At 41.9% G+C, this 15,778-nt stretch overlaps 1 protein-coding gene across 2 annotated transcripts in view; it reads right to left on the bottom strand.

The window, feature by feature from the left end:
- Positions 1-15,778, bottom strand: part of EPS8L2 (EPS8 signaling adaptor L2) — an 87,616-nt gene that overhangs the window by 54,263 nt on the left and 17,575 nt on the right. The window contains exons 1-3 of one of the 2 annotated variants that reach the window (XM_083480109.1): positions 9,696-9,883; positions 4,730-4,793; positions 4,085-4,140 (exon numbers count right to left, since the gene is read on the bottom strand). In XM_083480109.1, coding sequence (XP_083336235.1) covers positions 4,085-4,140; positions 4,730-4,773 — 100 coding nt within the window. In that variant the 5' untranslated portion in view covers positions 4,774-4,793; positions 9,696-9,883. Of the gene's footprint in view, positions 1-4,084; positions 4,141-4,729; positions 4,794-9,695; positions 9,884-15,778 lie in introns of those variants that run through there. The other variant, XM_083480108.1, reaches the window with a different exon arrangement.

The raw sequence follows: 15,778 nt of genomic DNA on the forward strand, positions 1-15,778 counted from the left end.
AATGTCGTAGTCACAGTCTCTCAGCCTAACCTACTCCAAAGGGTTGTTTGTGAGGATAAAATGGAGAAGGGGGAAACCTCACTGAAGGAAAGGTGGGGTATAAATGTAATAATAAGATAAATGCATAAAATGGACTGCAGTCCATAGAAACATTTTTGTTAGTCGTTAAGGTACCACGAGATTCTTTGTTGCTTTAGATTCAGGAGTGAGAATTATGAACCCCAAAATCTGTCATCAGAAAACAATGAACAAACGGAAGAAAGGTGAACACTGAAGGCTGCCATTTAGACACCTAGAAGCTGTCATGGGGGGGGGGGGCAGTCCAGTAAGAGATGCCTTTTTGGTGTCCAGTATAAGACCTGAGCAAGCCATCTAGGAATAGTGCATGGGAGAGGAGGCATAGTACGTTTTCAGTGCTCTGCTCCTTGCCTGTTTCATCATCATCACTAGTGCCACTCTATGAATAGCCACAGAACAATACAAGCAGCAAGTGCCTCCTGTATTTATTTTTTGTATCAACCTCCTGCAGTTGATTTTGAATTATTAATAAGCACTTTGTTCAATGCTTCATCTAGTAAACTAAGCACTGAGTCCTGCAGCAAAGGAGGCCTTTAATGCAATGACTACTCAGACAGAGGTCACTTGGTAGTGACAAAATATCTAGGGGTAAAACTGTGGGCAAATTAAGGTTTCTGTGCAGTGGCAAGTATTTCCTGCAAATAATTTGCAGGCTCTGCAGCCTATAACCGCATAAAACCACTGCTGCAGCCCCACATGATGCAAGTGGGCAGGGCCAGCCCAAGACATTTTGGCACCCGAGGCAGATGCCAAAATAGCATCCCCCTCTCCACCAGGGAAGAAGGGGTGAGGGAAAATCTACATCAGGAGCAAGGTGGAAAGAAAGATCTACATTGGGATCTGCTGTCTTGGTGGATCCTGCAGCCTGAGGTGGGCGCCTCACCTTGCCTCATGGGTGGGCTGGCCCTGCAAGTGGGACTATTGGTAATAATTGCAAGGGAAGTTGGTAATAATTGCAAGGGAAAGAAGGGGAATTTACCAGGCATCTTGTCTATTACTTCACACAGGATCTTTGCTAAGTTCCCATGGAACTCTAGAGCTCTGCAGAGTACAGTTTAGAACTGCTGTCTGATATCTGTACTCATGTTAACATTCAATTGCAATTTTCTTAAACTAATAGTCACACTTCTCATAAATACCTGTCACATTCTCAAAACATTACACACAATTTTGCAGGACTGCTGCTGGCATTTCCTAATGAGGTATTTTATGAAGATCTTGGAGTTGAGGGGATTTTATTAAACTCAGTGTTCTTTAATTTTAATTGTGTGTTTATTGTCTGTTCTATACTCCTGTTGTAAGTCACCATAAAACCATTTTGGGTATATGGTGATGAATCAATATGGATAATAATAATATGTGCATACAAGTCAGTGTGTCGCTCCCAACTCTTTTGGTGTACACCAGAATGCCCTGTATGGCCAAGTGATCAAAGCTTGACCAGGCTCACAATGCTTTGTCGAATGCATTCCTTGATCACCTTGGGTGATGTGAGAATCCTGAGGGAAGAGTAACATCTCCAGATCTCAGGTGCCTTTAGGAAGCATTGCTTCCTTAACCTTCAGAGCTCCTATAATCCTTGTGCCCTCCTCCCACAGCCTAGAATGAAGAAATCTTGTCACGCATAATCTATTTGTATTTTAATTCAATAAAGATAATAATAATACCAAGTAAATGAAAACAGAACCAGGGAGAGGAGGGAGGACCATAGCTCAGTGGTAGAACACCTGCTTCACGCAGAAGATTCCAGTTTCAAACCCCAGAATATCAGAGTGGGAGTGGGAATGTCCCTTGTTTGAAACCATGGAGAGCCCTGGACAATAATGAGCTAGAAAGACAAACGGTCTGGCTCAGTAAATGGCAGCTTCCTCAGTTCCTCTGACGGCTTATCAAAAGGGCATACTGTATGACAACAAACCTATTTACTAGTTTTAAGGAATTATTTGATTCTGTTCTGTTTAACTTTCATTTGAGCATTTTAATGCTCTATATATCTATATATCTATATAAAATAATATGTCTCCAACTAGCTAGCTATCTAACAATACATTGGAGCTCATAAATTCCAAGGTCATAATAACCAACTGCATACACAACAGCTGACTGTGCAACTAAAATTCAGCTGAAATTCCTCATACTTGCAGAACCTGACCTCCAGACAATAGATTTTTTCTTCTGATGATCTGGTTAGACAAGATACATTTTTCTTAATACCCTGTTTGTCCTGCTTTCTACTAAGCAAAGAAAGATGGTCCTTAGCAGACTTCAGTTAATCCGGCAGCATCAGAAAGCAAGTTGCTCAATCTATGGTAGCTAGCTGAGTGGCTCATACAAAATAGATTATATCAGGAATCACAGAAGACACAGGGGGATGAAACCAATGTGCTACTCATGTGACTTGACTGCCTGTTTGTCTTTCTGTCCCTACTTCAGATGAATCACTACAAGCCACTGTAAAATGCTAGCATCCTCCCCACCTCCAGCAAAGAATAAACTATAAACAATGATGCCTTAGGGCTATGAGTAGCAATCTCTTTGAAAAAATATTAGGAGTGTCCCACCAACAGAAAGAAAGCAAGTTGGCGATTATGGCTCCCATTCTCATTCTCTTGACCCTCTTCATCATCATAGGATAGAAACACATGTGGGAGAACACTGCTTGAGCTTACCTGGCCGTCCAGGTAAAGGGAACAAGAGCTGGGAACTACCACAAAACAGGGGGAAAGGCTGTCTGCCTACCCAATGACAGGGCTGATATCAACAGAGATGCAGGAGCGGGGAGGCAACAAGATGAAGTAGGTAGGGAAGTTTGGCTTGGTTGCCCTGGGAACCACGACATGCTGCTACAGCAAGAATAGGGAGTCTTGTGAGGGAGGAGGAGTTGGAAAGGCTTGCTCATGACAAGTAAGACCGCCTATAAAATGGGCAGCCAAGTCAGTAGCTAGGAAGAATTTCACCTAAGGCAGGTAGTAACAGCAAGAGGCTGTATCCCAGAAAGGGCCTGACTATGCCAACCATTAACACCAGGACAGCCTATAAAACCATTGCTGACAACAAAGAATTTGTTTGTCTAAGGGACCTCCTGCCATCTAGAACACTATTGCTTGCAAGCCAATTCTCTTTTACACATTTGAAAGGATGTGAGTTATTTTGAAGTTACACAATATCTAATTAAGGACCATAATCCATTAAACTGTTAATAACAGCGAACATTTCTGTCTTAAGCTGGTCTGGGAACTCTCATAGTTTAAAGAGTTCATTTTAACTCCATAATAAGTACACTTCCAGAGAGTCTGACGCTCAGCTAATACTGTGGTGGCAACCCTCAACACTCCAGCCATACCACAGGCGAAATGGTGGCAATATTAATGTAAAACAAATGGTTTTTATTTTTAAAAATGCTCTCAAGAAAGGTGTACAGGAAAGTGTTATGGTCCTGCTTGGCAAATCCACAAATGTCATGGAATGGAAGAATGGAGGAAAACACTGCCTTGAACAGAGGAAGAGGCTGCAGAATCAGGCCAGCGTCCCATCCTTCTTACAGTGGCCCACAAGGAGCCTGTGGGAAGCAACAGCACTCTCTCCTTCTGAAGTTTCCAGCAACTAGTGCATTGCTTGCAATAGTGGGGGTAAAGCATAGTCACAATCACTGATCATATCATGACTGTTATTTATGCCATGTCACTTCCCAAATACCAGTGAGTTCCAGAAGTAGCTGGTTCAGGAATGTACAGGGTTACTTTTAGAACAGAGGGCCTCGGAAACCTGCTGCAATCACAAACCTCTGACCCCTATAACCCTCCAGTGTTGCTCCAACACCTTTCAGAGCAAACAGAAACACTCCGCGCAATGGCAGTTTCGTGACTCACTGTAAAAAAACAACAAAGAATATTACTTCCCCACGTCGTAAAGTTAATTCTCACTTTCCAACACACAAACCTGGGATCTGGCATGCTATACTGTCGCAAATTTTATTAATGTAAGAGTGTGAATTATAAGAACTTACCATATAAATCCTTTGCACTCATTTTGGCAGCTCCATCTGCTTTCCCCATGCTACCACTGCAAAAGGAGAAAGCAGTTGTTAAGAACAAGCCAGGGTTTAGGATGAGAGCAGCTTAAGAGCAAGTGTAGTAAATGGACTAACAGAGTCCTGAACAATGTTCAGTCCAATTCCCCAACCCATATCTACATAAGAACAGGAACAGACCTTATATACTTAACTGATTCTCCCTCCCCATGCTCACTAATTCACTAATCTGAGAGTTCCAATGATTATCTGAATGTGGGAGCTCTCCTAACTCTGGATATTGAAACACTTTCATCTTGTAGGTAAGGCATAAAGGAGAGCCTATGTTACAATAATACTCCTGTTGTAAGTCCACTTCATCGGATGCATAAATGAACATGCGTGTCATAGGAAATGACAGCTCCACGGTACCACCACCCATCCTCTGAAAAGTTGTCATCTGCATATAGCCTTAGAGCAGTTTTATTGGAAAATGGGAGCCTTGTATATTGTAAAACAGAAAGCAAATGAGGGTGGGGGGAGCGGGACAGGCCTATAAGGCTCTGTCACATCTCATTTTCTCTCTTTTACTAAAATTTGGGTGGGGGGGGATGAAGGTTGCTTAATCTTTAGGTTTCTTACTTTGCAGAGCCTGGGTGGCTGCTTGTTGATCCCTTGTGGCTCATACTGCTTTCAGGGCATTTACCTGTAACAGATAGGCATGGTTTAGTTGAGACTGAGAAACTACAGCATTTACATTTCATTTACGTATTTGCTTGATGAGAGAGAGAGAGAGAGAGAGAGAGAGAGAGAGAGAGAGAGAGGAGCGCTGAAGGGGAAATGTATCTTTATCAGTGCGTTCTGTCTTGAGAATCTGATGAGGAGCAGCAGATTTGCTATAGGGGAGTAATATATTCAGGGCTTTTCCCCCAGCTGGAGCTCCCCAGAGCTCAGCTCCGGCACCTCTCAGGTGGGCTCCATTGCCATTCTAAGAGAACAATGGAGAAGTTAATGGTGAGTTCCAGTACCTCTTTTTCTAGGAAAAATAACACTGAATATATTGTCTACTTGTATATGTGTACAGAAATCAAATTTTAGAAAGTGTCATGAGTTTCCAGTTATCTGTCCTTCCAAACGGAAGCCACACTCTACTAATTTCTGCTTCCGGAACATCTCCCTCTCCCACACTGTATTCCAGCCTCAGTTATTCTTAAAAAGTGACAGCAACTTTGTTAGAGGTAAATAAGGTGGTTAAGAAAAAGAGTTCATGCTCAAATGTATTATGTTTTTCATTTATCGTTATTGGAAGAAGGCAGGACTGCAGCTCAGTGACAGAGCAGACACTTTACATGCAAAAGGTCTCAGGTTCAATCCCCAGCCTCTTGCTGTAGGGCTAGGACAGGCCTCTGTCTGGAATCCTGGAGAGCTGCTGCCAGTCAGTGAAGGCAGTATTGAGCTAGATGGATCAATGATCTCACTCAGTATAAAGCAGCTTCCTTTGTTCCTGCTTTACGGCCATATATCACAGTGATCCAATGACATGACTAGCCCAGGTATTTCAGCTCTGAGGGCAAGAATTCCATAATCGTAATTTTACGGAGTGTAGGCAGCACAGTTTGGCACACCACAAATTGTTGATGGAAATGGCACACGGATTTTAATTATAGACAGTGTATGCATATTAGCTATGGCTGCCCAGTTAATGGTGCGATTTTGATGAAGCTTTCCCGCAATGTAAACAAGTTGGGCACAATGGAAGTCAAGTTTTCAAAGGCTTTTTGCTTGCTACAACAGTGTCCAAAATCAATCATGCATGGGAATGGCAGGATATTGGTACAGATCTTCTTCCTCTTTCTAGTACAGCTGTTCCAGTTGTTTTGTAAAATATTTTATTATTCAAAAGCATGCGATCTTTGAACTCATTATTATGGCATATTTATTTTCCATTCACACTGGTTTGTTTGCTGGGTGTTTATACATCTTCCTGTCAATCATTCCTTCCTTCCACACTTCTGAATGCGTTTCCACGTCACCTTCCTAACCACAAAAATTTAAAGTTTCTTTTTGAAATTGGATTTGTTGCGCTGGTGCTTAGTCCACACAAGTATTTCCTGTTTAGGGAAGTTTTTAATGTGTGACATTTTAATGTATTTTTAATCTTTGTTGGAAGCTGCCCAGAGTGGCTGGGGAAACCCAGCCAGATGGGCAGGGTATAAATAATAATAATAATAATAATAATAATAATAATAATAATAATAATAATAATAATTACTACTACTACAGTCATACCTTGGGTTACAGATGCTTCAGGCTGCATATTTTCAGGTTGTGCACCGCACTGAACACGGAAGTACCAGAAGGGGTTACTTCTGGGTTTTGGCGCTTGCGCATGCGCAGAAGCACTAAATTGCACTTTGCGCATGCGCAGGAGCACTGGATTGTGACTCACGTGTGTGCAGACGCGGCGCTGCACATTGCGAACGTGCCTCCCGCATGGATCACGTTCGCAACCCAAGCATCCACTGTACTACAAAATACTGACAGTCTGGAGGTGATATTGCTTTATTTACAATAATTTTGAAACTGGCCTCTATGGAATGAAAGTGGACTTTCTCAAAAATATTATTATTAGTATAAATGGTGATAGTGAAACTAATGCTGAATGGTGTCTTTGAAGAAGAAAAAACACACAAAGGAGCTTAGCAACACCAAATTACAGGCTACTATTTTTAAAGTTACATTTTAAGCAAATATTTTTAGTGTCAGACATTTAACCTAACAATACCATCTATAAATACATAGTAACAAATTTATTTAAAGGAAATACATTCATTTGGATACATCTCACATGAATCCCAAGACTTGATTTGACTTCAGAGAAACCAGCAATGAATGAGTAGGAGGCTACATTGCAGGCGAAACAATGGTTATTTCTGAGGTGTCATAAACATAGGAGGCAGGATTCACTTAATGAGTCCCATAAGTGCATTTCTGTGCAATGAATTCTACTTGTGTAAGGGGTCTTCCTCCTTCCTCCCCCTGCACATGTCCTGCAATATTGGGATTGGGAAAGTGGGGATTATTCTGTCTGGCAAGCTGAAATCACAAGAGTGTGACGTCGAATTTATCCCAATATGATAAATGCAGCGCTGCCCATAGTCCTCCTGCTATCTTCTCTGCCTATGGGTTTATTCCCATTTCATATCACTGCAAAATCTGTTTGACCAGAGATAACAGTGGTACAAAAGAAATTAATGTATGCAGCAGGGTGAAAAGGATTTGAGTGACTGTCATACCCACCTTCAAGCCTCTCCAGCCTAAATAGACCAAAAAAGGACACAGAGGCCCACTCTATAATTTATGCTAGAACCAGATGTTAAACTACCTGACACCTGTGAGACAATGCCATGCTCTTCTTAGAAGCTTGTTAATGAATTCAAGTTGGAGAAAACAGACTGGGGGGGGGGGACTAGGAAAATACATATTTGAAGCTAGAAAGATCAAATAAGATTTCTAACTTGAGCAGATGCATGTTTTCTAAAGGTAACCAGGTTACAAAACAAAGCAATACCACAGATATATTACACAAAGGAACAGATACTGGCTCCAGTAAAGAGGTACAGCCTCCTTTCTTGCTATTTGCAAAATGTTTATCCCATCATATAGTCTGCAAAACCATCATAGGAACAATAGTTTGTAAAAAAAATGAATGTCTGTCTTGCTATTACTATGACATTATTTGGAAATAATAAATAAAGTACCTCTCACTAATTTCAAGAAAGCTTTAAGGCTTAGGATAGCAAGCATGACAGTCTATAGAACAGCTAAACATATATACTCAAGAGGCAAGTGGGGATACACACACACACACACACAGCCCTGTTCCAGGTTAGTGCTAAGAAAATGGTAGTGTCAGTTGATTTGAATCAGCTGATCAAATGATCTGAATTTTCTCCCCATTTCTCTCTCCCTCCCCATCTTTTGTTAAATCATTTCTCCCAAAGAGGTGTTTGTTGTGCCTCACAGCAACTCTGTGGGAGGAAAACAGGCTGAGAGCTAGCCAAAACCATGGAAATTTTTGAGTAGCAATTTCCAAATACATAACAAGGAAATAATATGAATTTATTAGGATTCAACAACCGGGGTTTAAACTTACCTAATTGCTGTGCCATGCTGGCTCTTCAAAATGAGATTATTATTATTAGACATACAGTGCCCTCATCTGCATGCAAAATATGGCTTAGCACAAGTGAGTAAACATGTGGGCTTTCAAAGCGGAGGTTGTGGCTGATCCCCACAGACTTTTTGCTAAACCATAGCTTAGTACAGAGCAGCAACATGATGACCAGGGAGAAGCAAAGCAGCTGCAATCTCTCCAGGAGTCCACACGCTGGCTTATTTGTGCTAAGTCATAATTTAGTCTAGCATTACTTGTGAACCGGGCCAGTGTTGGACCAAGCTTAATGCATTTTCAGAATACAGGATTGGCATGTTGATATATTTGGAGGCTACGCTTTTTTCAACCAGTATAAAGCAACATCTATCCATGTTAATATTATACTATTAATACTGCTAACACTACCCTGAAATATATGTGTGTGTGTTTATGTAACTAATGCTTACCACCACTATAATTACCCAAATTTATGACATATAGGCAAGGTGAGGGGGTGTAGGCAGTGGGACCAGGAGTAATCTAGGATCTGTCACTGTTGCTGGCACTGAGTTCATCTCCCACACCAAGCTCATTGTATTTGAATGCCAATTTGTTTAGGTGGTTCAAGCCTTCCAGTTTGCTGCATCGTAAAGTACCAGCACTGAGTTCCCTTTCATTTCCTTTTGCTCAAGGCACCTCAGTCTCCTGGAATCTCTCGTTGTCTGCTTTATGGGTGTGATCAGTTTCTTCATGTTTCAGAAGGTGAGTGTGAATGCTTCAAATCTAAAGTACACTGAGTAACCTGATGAGTATATGATAATTCAGATCCCTCTCTTACCATCTTCACCTGTAGTTATACTTCCAACATTTGGTGCTTTATACTTTAGAGAAAAGGAGTAAGAGGAGACATGACAGAGCTGTACAAAATTATGCATGTGGTGAAGAAAACGGATAGAGTTAAATATTCCTCCCTCTCAAAATGCTTCAGCTCGGGGACATTCAATGAAGCTGAACGTAGGTAGATTCAAGACAGACAAAATACATCTTCCTGCTATGCACATCACTTCTTTGCTTTCCCTGTGCCTTCAACCACTCCCAACCCCCCAAACTCCTATTCAATAAGCTGCCATCTATGCATGTGCAGTGGTCATCTCCAATGTACACGCCTTAACTGATGTAAAGTTCTGGAGAACTTGGAAACTTGCACATTACTTTGTACCATTTTATCAGGACAGGTATAAGTTACAAGTATAAGTAACAATTGTTTTCTCAAAATTTATCTTCTGTGCCATGACAATAAATAATAGTATTAAAAAACAAAACAAAACTGGAACTATAGTTAAAGTCCATAGAACAGAACAGCCCCTCTCCTACTCAGTTTCTTCCATGACCACTCATTAAAAGAAAATCACCCCATGGAAAGCAACTTCCACACAAACATACAAAATCTACCTCACATGGCAATCCAATTCTTCTCTTTGACTGGGAAAAGAGAAAAGAAGAATTTGAGCAACATGCATACAGGCACTGCTCCGAAATCAACATCTGATTCAATGATGCAGCAGAAGCAGAGTGTGTTACTTCTGGTTTCATCCTTTGCTGGTGGAGAAGGCTTTTGCAGAGAAACTCTCAGCTCCTCTGAGGCTTTCCTACATGTTTGATGCTTTAGATAAGAATGTGAGAGTAGCAGAAGCCTAATAATACAAGGCTGTCACTGGACACTTTAGCCATTAGATAACACCATGACACTGTCTTTTCAATTTAAGAGGATAACAAAGCTCCCTCTGTTTGGTTTCCAGTTCCTAACATTTCTCAGAGTTAATTCAGAGCAGGAGGGAAGTACTTGGATAGCCATTTAAAGTGGGAAGCAGCATATTAATTTACCAGCATAACTGGTACCACATGGATCTAACCTGTATTCCAGGGGTGGAGACCCCATGGCCACCCAAATGTTGTTAGACTATAACTCCCAACATCCCTGAATACTGTCCATGCTGGCTGGGCCTAATAGGCATTGAAATCCAACAACATTTGGAGGGCCGCAGGTTCCCCACCCCTCTGTAATACCTCACTTCAGCTACAATGGCAATTAAGGGAATAGCCCAGGAAGTTCAGCTTTCCCAATCCTGACACCTGAATATAGGCTCCTGCTTTCTGCCCTGCCTAAAACAATAGGTGTGCACTGAAAGACAGACATGGTAATGCTGCAACTCCAGGAATGAAATCCATCAGCTGAAAACCACAGACTTTTTTTTGTCCTTCGTGAGGAACAGAAGAACGCAAAAGTTCACTAATCTGTAAGAAGAGTGGTATTCATTAATCAGCAGCAGGCCAAGAGCATTTATGGAACCTGGGCCAACAAACAGGAACCTGGACGTCAGACAGGAAAAGAAGGGTGGACCCTGCTGCAAAACTTGAAGCAAGCACACCTTGTTCTTGAACATAAATTTTTCACATTGCAGACATTCAGCAGAAGACAAACATGACGCTAAAAATAATGCAGCCTGATCAGTTGAGAGACACCGGATACCTGTAGCCAACACCCCCATGTTCAACTAAATCTAATATGTAGGTCAGAATATGGTTGACAATGCTAGACAAAAGGCTTAGCAAAAAGGAAGGCATTATATTGGTATCCATATGAAGAGAAAAATAAGATAAACAACTATTTCAGATTGAATGCCCTCTCAGGACCTCGTCATGCTATCGGTGAGCTTTCTCTCTAGAACCACTAACTACAGTACTTGGAAACCAGAAATAAATCATTATCAGTTGCACTTTTGGATCAGACCAAGGATCTGTCTAGACAAGCACCTTATTTGCAACACTAGTCAGTCAAGTGCAGGGACATGAAGGCAACAAGCCCTTTTCTCTATAATGGTCATTCAGCTGATTGGGTACCAAATCCGGGCCTAAACCCAAACTGGGATGGATCCAGATAATCAGTCTCATCCAGGAATGCCTGTAGTTGTTTCACTATGATCCACTGTACCACCTTCCTCAAAAAGGGAGCATTTACGACTGAGCAATAGTTATTATAAGTTGAAGTAGGAGTAGTATTGTTTTAATTTATTCCTTGCATTTCACCCCAAGGTATCAGGGTGAGTTACAACAATTTAAAATGCAAGCTTAAAAACCTACAATTGCCTCCAAAAATAGTTTAAACATGCATTCACACAAAAATAGGGTGGGTCCTAAAATATTGCTATTACACTCCGTTGGGCCCAGGGCTGGTTTTCTCAGGAGTAGACACACTACCACCTCCTTAAGGTGGCAGGCAGCACCCCCTCTTGTAAGGAAGCATTCACCACTCCCTGGACCCCCTGCCAATCCCCCCTACCCCTGCTTGATTTCACTAGTTATAATGGGCAGGGATTGAGAGGTCACATATTTGGGACATATCCTGCAAGCACCCTGTTCCCATTATCAGGCATTGCAAACTGCATCTGACCCCACAAAGCTGGAGGAGACGTAGCATTTAGGCACCTCAGCTGGAACTGGAACCATAACAGTAGCATCTGAATCACTGTGGAGTTAAGCAACTTTAATCTCAAAATGATGGCCCAGGTGACTGATGACTGGTGAAGCAAATGCACTCCTGTACATGTCTACTAAAATGTCTACTAAAATGTGAGACCCAAATGGGAATAAGATTTCAACCTTAATGAGTTCAAAATCCAAAACTAAAACACTTACAAGAGTAAGGGAAGCTCTAGATATGCCAATAGCTGCAGCCACAGTTTATATGAAATTTTTAGAGTAGTTGGAAGAAATTGGGAAGTTCATTACATATTGTATTTGTTACAGGCTAATCCCAAACCATGGACAGTCCCATGGACTGCAAGAAGATCAAACGTATCCATTCTTAAGAAAATCAGCCCTGAGTGCTCACTGGAAGGACAGATCATGAAGCTGAGGCTCCAATACTTTGGCCACCTCATGAGAAGAGAAGACTCCCTGGAAAAGACCTTGATGTTGGGAAAGATTGAGGGCACAAGAAGAAGGGGACGACCGAGGATGAGATGGTTGGACAGTGTTCTCGAAGCTACCAGCATGAGTTTGACCAAACTGCTGGAGGCAGTGGAAGACAGGAGTGTCTGGCGTGCTCTGGTCCATGGGGTCACGAAGAGTCGGACATGACTAAACGACTAAACAACAACAACAAATCCCAAACCAAGAGCACAGCCACAATTTTTTGGTCAAAATGTGACCAAAAACAAACAAATAAAAAATTTACCTGAGCATGCCTGGGTAAATTTACCTCCCCAAACAAATAATATGCACAAAACATAGCTACTGCTTGTGGTTTGTTTGGTAACAATTCATGTCCACTGTCCCTCAGACCTTGTGGGGGGCCAGACTATATTTTGAAAAAGAAAAAAGAACGAATTCCTATGTCCCACAAATAATCCAGAGATGCATTTTAAATAAAAGGATACATTCTACTCATGTGAAAACATGCTGATTCTTGGATCGTCCGGGAGGGATTTAGAAGGTGATTGGGCCAGATCCAGCCCCCGGGCCTTGGTTTGCCTACCCATGTTTTAAACTATGGTTAATGTGACATGTGAACTAGGCCTATGTCAATAAAACCCAACAGAAATAAACATTCAGAAACTGAACAGTTTTCAGCATCAAAAACATTCATACTAGTAGCCAAAGGGGAAAAATGTGAACGATTGATGGAACAAAAATACCCGCTAGTCACTCAGCATGAATGAGTGTATAAATAAACCAGAAGAAAAGATAAAAATAGTCAGTATCTAGAAATCTGCTGGAGGAAAATTGTTCCAAAAGAAGAGGGATTAGGGTTTCTCACACTCTCTTTCTCAGTTCAGCAGACCAAAGAAGGAGGTCGTCCATACTTGCAGATATTTTTGGAAGTCTGAGCAAAAGTAAACAAATGGGCTTCATATAAAAGCTGGCTGTCATTTTCTGGGATGAAAAAGACTCTGTAGAAGAAGAAATGCCATATTGAAATGGTGTGCAACATGAGTCATTTACTTTTGGTTTGAAAAAGAAAAGAAAAGAAACAACTTCACTTTCCTCAGCCGCCTGGGAATAACGCAGCAGCAGTTTGGAAAAGATTTCATAATGTTTTCCTCTTGCCCAAAGCTGTTCAAGGTTTGGCTGTGGAGCTTTTCCTTACCTCCCTCCAAAACTGTGACTAGTGAAATCTTTCGCTTCTTTTGACACACACAAACCTATCACAAGGAACACAGCAAAGAACTTTAGGAAATGATATGCATTTTGGATGCAGGCAGAGCTCAAAGGTTGCAAGGTGGGAGAAAGGAATAGGATGAAAAGCTGCAAGCCTTCTTGGTGCAATTTCTTTGGCCATATGTCCTGCTTTTTTCCTCTTCACCACTATTGCCACACACACACCTCAAATCCCCTATTACAGAAGCAATTTTAAGAATATACTGCATTTATGTCATTGCATCTATGTGCCCACTCACCATTCATACTCATTTGTCTCATTCACAATGAAATTCCTACACAGATATCCTATGTGATAATCCTGCAGATCTGAAATGTGCTGCTGCATGTAAATATGTCTTAATACCAGTAAATCAAACATGACGACAGCAGCTGTGTAGCACAGTCCTAAGTATTTCATCAGAAATAAGTCCTGCTGAGCCTTGATTAGAGAGCCAGTGTGGTGTGGTGGTTAAGAGCGGTAGTCTCGTAATCTGGGGAACCGGGTTCGCGGCTCCGCTCCTCCACATGCAGCTGCTGGGTGACCTTGGGCCAGTCACACTTCTGTGAAGTCTCTCAGCCCCACTCACCTCACAGAGTGTTTGTTGTGGGGGAGGAAGGGAAAGGAGAATGTTAGCCGCTTTGAGACTCCTGAAGGGGAGTGAAAGGCGGGATATCAAATCCAAACTCTTCTTGATTATTGATTAAAGCCCTATATAAGGCATTAATAATGTAATTGCCTTATTAACAGCTCTGCAGCAGATATCTTAACAAAGCTCTGAAGCGGTGCTTCTCCTAGGGCAGGGGAAGAGAGAGAAAATCTGGAGGCGGAGTTGCACTTTAGGGGACAATGCAGAGTTAATTTATTCTGCCTGAATGCAGTGTAAGTGCAATTAAATGCAGGCATGGGAAAACTTTGCCCTTCTCAGTTTTGCTGAACTATTAATCCCAGCCCCAACAAGCATGGCGAACGGACAGGAATGATGGCAGTTGTCGTTCAGCAACATGTGAAGAGCCAAATGTCCCCTGCATTTGGGCTAATCCCATAATAAGTGTACTCAGGATTGAAGCCTCAGTTTTCTTAATGCCATTCAGTATTGCATCAACTGAATCATAATATGATTTAGAAGACATCCGAAGGTAGCCCCGTTTAGAGAAGTTTTTAATGTTTGATGTTTTATTGTGTTCTTAATATCCTGTTGGAAGCTGCCCAGAGTGGCTGGGGAGGCCTGCCCAGATGGGCGAGGTATAAGTAATAAAATTATCATCGTCATTATTATTATTTGCTTGTTTCCCACATATAAAGTATCCTTCTAATGTTCCATGTCCATAAGTCTGTTTATTTGAGCTCCTGTCCATTGATCCTCCTGAACCGCTTCAGCATCCCACAATGAAGGGGACAAGCAGTGAAGTTGTGACAGATGAAAGGGTTAGTGGTATAGTCATACCTTGGAAGTTGAATGGAATCCTTTCTGGAAGTCTGTTCGACTTCTAAAACGCGGCTTCTGATTGGCTGCAGGAAGCTCCCGGAGCCAATCAAAAGTGCAGAAGCCCCGTCAGACGCTCGGCTTCCAAAGGGATGTTAGAAAACTGGAACAGTCATTTCTGGGTTTTGATTGTCCAGGAGCCAAAACGTCCGAGTTCCAGGGCGTTCAACAACTAAGGTACGACTGTAATGGCAATGGTGAGGGGGGATTATGATCCTTCATTTAAAAGAAAGGGGATCAAATACCACTTTCTTGCAGGAAGTGTTTTGCCTGGGAACATAAACAGCAGCAGACCAATCCCATCCCTCTTCCCAAACCTATTTGTATCATTAGAAACTTCTGGGTTACCTGGAAGGTGGGTGTTGTGTATTACACATTGCCAACTAAAAGGTTTGGGATCTTTAAAACACATCTGAAGCACATTCTTTCACTTAAAGAATTCTGGGCACTGTGGTTCACCCCTCACCGAGTTACAATTCCCAGCAACTCTTAACTAACTACAGCGCCCAGAGTTCTTTAAGGGGGAAAATGTGCTTTGAATATACTGTACTTTAGCTGTGTATTGGGTATGCAGATTAACAGCACCTCAAGTCTAAGTTACACGTGTCTGCTGGAGCCCAGGTCTTGCTCAGTAGAGTCAGGAAGCTATCTGGGCTGCAGTACTCACATTAGGAAAGGAAAGGACAAACAGAACATTTATAAGGCAAAATATACGCCAAGCAAGTAACCCCTGTAAATAAGGTGAGGGAACAGCTGCAGTCGCCTGCAGTTCCTGTGAAATGTTTGCCATTTTGCCAAACGTTGCAGGCAGCTTTACCTGCAGCAATTGTATGTTGATTGCCCTCTTAG

This window comes from Podarcis liolepis (assembly GCF_965112155.1).
Source record: "Podarcis liolepis genome assembly, chromosome: 1".
In the NCBI taxonomy this organism is placed as follows: Eukaryota; Metazoa; Chordata; class Lepidosauria; order Squamata; family Lacertidae; genus Podarcis; species Podarcis liolepis.